General features: G+C 40.7%; 1 protein-coding gene across 3 annotated transcripts in view; it reads left to right on the plus strand.

Moving 5' to 3' along the window:
* The window catches only part of KCMF1 (potassium channel modulatory factor 1), a 44943-nt gene extending 42444 nt beyond the window's left edge, over nucleotides 1-2499 (plus strand). For all 3 annotated transcript variants that reach the window (XM_033520372.1, XM_015614876.1, XM_019005317.1), the window contains exons 6-7: nucleotides 657-939; nucleotides 1870-2499. In XM_033520372.1, the coding sequence (XP_033376263.1) occupies nucleotides 657-939; nucleotides 1870-2131 (545 nt within the window). In that variant the 3' untranslated portion in view covers nucleotides 2132-2499. The remainder of the gene's footprint in view (nucleotides 1-656; nucleotides 940-1869) is intronic.
* Nucleotides 2500-6000: the final 3501 nt, after the last annotated feature.

Here is a 6000-nt window from a genome sequence, read left to right on the forward strand (position 1 = left end):
CACTGCTAATAATTATTTTAAAAAAATCTTCGTGGATAAAATTTGCAAGGAGCATTCCATCCTTCTGAGTTGGAAGACTTAAAGGGGGTTTTTAGTTGCTAGACCTTCTCCATGCTTGTGGCAGAAATAAGAATTTATACAGAATGCTTTTGTTGTGAAGCAGTGATTTGATATGTTTCCTTAACTAAATTTCTTTTATTGAATGTTTGAAGCAATGGTACAGTATTTCTCTCTTTGCTGCAGCACAGCTTCCCTCTGGGATAATTGGGAAAATGAAGCTTGTGTTTTGAGGAAGCACTTGTTGAAAGGTAAAAAAAATAAACATCCAAAGCCAAAATAAAGTTTCTTAGTCAGTGGCTATCTTGACTTCAAGTTTCAGAGTGGCTGCAGAGCACGACTTTTGCTAGGCTGCCTGTAGATTGACTCTCCTGTTGTTGTTGAGACTTTAAAGCTCGTCTTGTTATTTGGACTAAATGTACATCAATTAGTCTTAATCTTGATGGGCATTAAGCTTCACAGTCTTCTGTGAGGATTTGTGGGTTTTGATGTTAGTTGAAAAAAACTGAATTGATGCACTGGAATTCAGGGTGTATTTATTCTACTGTGTAATGCTCTTTTAATATCTTAAGTCATAGAAGCTTTCTCTTCTCTGGCAGAGCTTTTATCCCAGCTATCAGGTGTGAGGCGTTCTGCAGGAGGACAGCTCAACTCCTCTGGCCCTTCTGCTTCTCAATTACAGCAGCTGCAGATGCAACTGCAGCTGGAACGACAACATGCACAGGCAGCAAGACAGCAACTGGAGACTGCACGCAATGCAACAAGACGCACCAACACGATCAATGTCAACACCACTATGACACAATCTACAACAACAACCAACACATCTAACACAGAAAACAGTCAGCAGACTATCCAGAATTCCCAGTTCCTTCTGACAAGGTAATTTGTTCTGTGCATTTAGTTGTATTTACCTCTTATAAATGTACCTTACTTCTAGCGGAGATAGAGAGCATGATGAAGCTTATATGTTTAGAGTCAGGCATTTAGGATGGCAGTAATTACTTAATTAGGAGTACTTACCTAGTTTAGAAATTATAGTTGGACCCCAGGATTATTGAAAAGAGGATTCACCTCCTGTGTCACCTCAGTTCTTCCAGAACACTGACCATGGACCTGACATAAAAATATTTTCCACATCTCCCTTGCCACACCCTCCGCAAGCATACTTTTGTTTGTGTGGTCTTGTGAGTGTGGTAATTTTAACAGCTCCTGTGCCCGAATTTGAATCAAATCCATTTTTATCTAAGTTCAAAATAGTAATGCCGTGTGATGCCTTTCAGTCACAAGTTCACTTGAGAACCAAAGCGCACCCACAAGTGTCACAGACTGACTTTCAGAGTTGGAGTGAGCAAGTCCCTTGCTGCTATCAGGACATGCATTGTACCTTAGGAGAAGTGGAATTCCATTCTGTAATCCATGCATAGGCTTTATACATGCAGTGAGGTGTTTTGTGGCCAGTGCAAACTTAGAAGTTGATGTGGAAACAAAGGAGACGTATATTTGCACATCCAGGAAATGGCACCAGCCCTCCCTAAGAGACTCCTTGAATAGCAGGAAACCTCATGAACAGTTTTTGATGTTCTTTTGATGTTCTTTTGATGTTGGGCTCTGCTGTGAATGCTGTTGCAGCAGCAGGGAAGGGGTGGGTTGTTAAATGCATGCCTGTTGTACTGAAGCACTGGACGTGTTGAAGGGCAGGTAAGTCTGTCCTGAAGGAGCAGTTTCTGAGCACATCTCAGCCTGTCGGTGGTGTCCTCATTGAAATGAGCTTTCAGCAACTCTGTCTTCTCTCCCCTTACTGCTGCACAGGTTGAATGATCCGAAGATGTCAGAAGCAGAGCGTCAGTCAATGGAGAGCGAACGGGCAGACTGCAGCCTGTTTGTTCAGGAGCTTCTACTGTCCACCTTGATGCAGGAAGAAAGTTCCTCCTCAGATGAGGATGAGCGGGGGGAGATTGCAGATTTTGGTGCTATGGGCTGTGTAGATATTATGCCTCTAGATGTTGCTTTAGAAAATCTAAATTTAAAAGAGAGTAATAAAGGAAATGAGCCTCCTCCACCTCCTCTTTGATGACATCCCACTTTGCAGACAATGTCCTCTGTGCTGTATTTGCCAATGAAAGTGGACAACAACTATCTTGGGTTTGTTTTGGTGATTGTAATTTCAGGTCTGTCACTCTTGTTACATTGTGTACATTCAAAAGAAAGAGAGAAAAGATATATATGATAATCATTTCCACTTAACTAATTTTTACTTCTAGCAGGTAAATGTAGGTTGCAGAGCAGAGTGCTCTGTGTCCTGTACCTTGACATGCAAAAGGCTCTCCTAATACTCCACATTCAAACTGAAGAGGAAAAAAAATGAAAAATCTCTAATGAAGCTGCTGTGTGTATTTATGAATATTAATGAATAAAAACTGCTTGGATGGTTTACCTTAACTACTGCATGACGTTTTTTGCAGCGTGCATGAGTTTTAGTGACCTTGTCATTTAAAAACTTAAATACAAGGAGTAAATCTATAAAACACAAAGCTTTCCCATTATTCAAAGGTTAGGTGATGAAAAAGGTTAGCGCTGAGTAGCAGTTTGTGGCCACAAAGTAGCTTCTTAATAATATGTGACAGAATGACATCTTCATGTGCTGTTTCTGCACAGGATGGAAACTCTGCAGTGGGATACATTGTCCAGACCAGGGTGTGGCATTTTGCTGAATGTGACCATTATCTTGCCCTCTCAGCTGTCACCTCAATGTGGAGTTAAACTTCATTTTATGCATCTGTAGGAGACACAACAGTAAGGCCACTGCTGGAAGCTACTGCAAAGAGGGGCTTTTGTGTGCCCTAAAATCAAATGATGTTCACTTTTGTTTAAAGTTTTTCTTTGTTGTAGTTGTTAAAATTTTTTAATTGTTAAATATGTTTTATTCAGGTGTAGACAATTCATATATTCACTGTGTTCCTTAAAAAAAAAAAGTTAACCTGGATCCTATTGTCTTAGTTTAAAAGCCTTTCACAGCCTCAGACATATTTTGAGTTATTTATGTATTTGCTTGATAGTTTGCAGAGACCTGGCAGTATCAGGAGAGCTTCAGGATTTGGATTCCCAGACTGTCAGTATATTACAAGAAATTCTTAATGCTAACTTTAGCACCTTTTATTTATTGTTTCTTCCAGTTATTTTTTGGTGATATAAAAAAAAAATTGGAAAAAAGCCTTTTAGTTGAATCATGCCACCTACATGCCTATACTGTTAATTCAGCTGGTTTGGAAAAAAAAAGAGTATGGTGTTCTTGTGCATAGAAATTTATAATAGCCCCAAAGCAAGGACAGAAGGGGTATATTTGGTCTTGGTTTTGGTTTTCTTTCTTTTTTTTTTTTCTTTTTTTTTCTTTTAGTGGGTTTGGTTTTTTGGTTGTTATTTGGGGTTTTTGGTTGGTTGGGTTTTTTTGGTAGGATTTTTTTGAATGTAAAGTTAGATTATAAAAACACAAGTGCACACAGCTTCTGATGAAAATTTAAACTAGGCTTATATCATAATGATGTCTTTCCAGATCTCTCACCTCACCCCCTCTCTCTTTCTCTGTATCCTCTCATCTCAGCAGCATTGTAGAGTAAACGTAATGACGTGGACACCATGTGGTGTTCTCTGCAGAACTGTTACATGTATGCTAATCCAGAATAACAGCAGGACAAAACAACCCCATAGACTGAAGTTTAAGTTCCTCCCTCTCTCTTTTTTTTTTTTTTTTTAATCATCACATCTTGATTGTTTTCACGTAGAGCAGCATTAGCTTTGTTTGGGGGTTTTTTTTTTTTTTTTTTTTTTTTTTTTTTAAGTCTCTGCAACAGAAAACTTTACATGCAGCCTCTGGTTACCCTGAGAGTTACCCCCACTAGGGGACTTTTTTATTGATTGTTGAAGACTTTCAAAAATTTTTCAAGCTGTAGTTTTTCAAACACATCTTCTGCACATTACAATAAGACACACGGTTCAATAAAGCATTTTCAAGACTGTTGTTCAGTTGATTCTCTTTGACTTTAATGTATTTTCCAGACAGTTTTGTTCCAGAAATTTCTGCATCTGCCTTTAATTCTAACAGTATCATCCAACATAAACTCAGTTTGTGTAGACATCCTGGGTGGTTTATATAAATATCTTTTGAAACCAAATGCTTTGGCAGGTGATGAAGTACGTAATCCTAAGTTCTTCACAGGTAGGTGAATTGAAGGCTGCATAGAACAAGGTGCATTTAAAACAGGCTCTTCTCAGTGTGCTCTTGTTTTGTATTGGTTAAGGCTGGTCTCTTACGTTGCCCAAATTCCAGACACCACCACACTTGACTGGAATGGGTGCAAACTAATGCTATGCTGGTTTGTTTAGAGGCTGAATACATGCTGGCTTGGATTTAAAAGTATTCTTGGAAAAGTATCCTTGGGCATCATGTTAACTTGTACAAGTCTTCAGTGGTTTGGGAGGGTGTTTGACCTTTTTTTTAATTATTATTATTATTTTTAGGTATAGAAAGAACATGAAATGGGTACTAGGAAGGTGTTCCAGTAGTCTGCCAAAAGTCCTATTTGCAATGGAGTGTTTTTCCTTATTAGAGGAAGCTTTGCCAAGGTAGTATTTTGTGGGGGTATTTCCAGAACTTTTATTTTCAGGGTGCGTTGGGCTGCAATGGCTACAGCCTCCTTCAGTTTGAAGGGGAATCCCATAGGGGGTTACTGCCTTTTCCATGTGAGAAAGGAAAAAAAAAATCACAAAACAACACCAAAAAAAAATCACCCTAAGACCACATCCCAACACTCAGTGTGGACAACCCCCTTCCCAGAACAGGACCCTTAGTGCTCCACACTTGAACAGGTCTGGGAGTGCAGGGACACCTGTGACTGAGTGGTTAAGGTCATGTGAAGAAACACATCCAACAGTATCAGCAAAAGAAGTTTTGTTAGAAATTTGTGAAAGCATGACTAAGTTCTAAGGCGAGGTTTGCTCTGTTACCACACAGATAAAGCACACAAAGGAGAACTGGATTAGAATCAGCTCGGAGTGCCACACAACACAGACTGGGGATGCAAAGGGTGAGGATGGAGAATGTTAGGGTGCAGAGGGTGAAGGGACACCCCCTGCACTGACTCATGGTTCACATTGGACCCCTTGCCAAACCTACCCTTGGAATTGCTCAGTGATTTATGTCCCAAGGATTTGGCAGCACTTAATCATTGACTGATTTAACTCTTACAGAATGGCTCTGTAAGGTTCTCCAATACCACAAGAGTAACTAAATTTTGAATCTACATTGATGATACACTTGCCACAAAGTGTTGAAGGTTGACAAAGTCATGTATATATTCAAATATTCGTGTGTGTGCATGCCTACAAAGCACCTCTTGAAAGCTGCCCCGGGGCTGGGTGAAATTCACACACTGGATGCCTTTGCATCTATCAGTGGGCAAAGGCTTCAGCCTCAAGGAGGGGGTACCAGCCCAGGCCCCGCTGACAGTTTTTTACAAAACTCCTCTGGGTTCCCAAACCTGAGGGCTGATGAGCACCCAGAGGCACATCCTGCTCCAAGGGAGGTGCTGGCACAGCCTCTGGGGACCTGGGACCTCAGAGGGCCTCCCGTGGGACCCCATTCAGAGTGTGGTGAGATGCTCGCTTTAGTCTCCCATCCTGGACTCAATCCAGGTCAGTAATCTTCCTCAAAAGTCCAGTAACGATGTTGTTTCACTCCAGCTGTGATTCAGACAAAAACCAAGTTTCCAAGGCTATTCATTTGAAAATAAGTTTGTTGGGCAACAAATTCCTGGGAACAGGGAGTGTTACTGAAAAGCTCAAGGAGACCATAATTGTGCGTGTGCAGGGTGAAGACATGCCCCACCACAGCCAGGTCAGAGTTGATGTGCTGTGCGTGCATTCTGTGTGCTCTGTGTGTGCGTG

Source organism: Parus major, chromosome Z (genome assembly GCF_001522545.3).
Source record: "Parus major isolate Abel chromosome Z, Parus_major1.1, whole genome shotgun sequence".
Taxonomy (NCBI): domain Eukaryota; kingdom Metazoa; phylum Chordata; class Aves; order Passeriformes; family Paridae; genus Parus; species Parus major.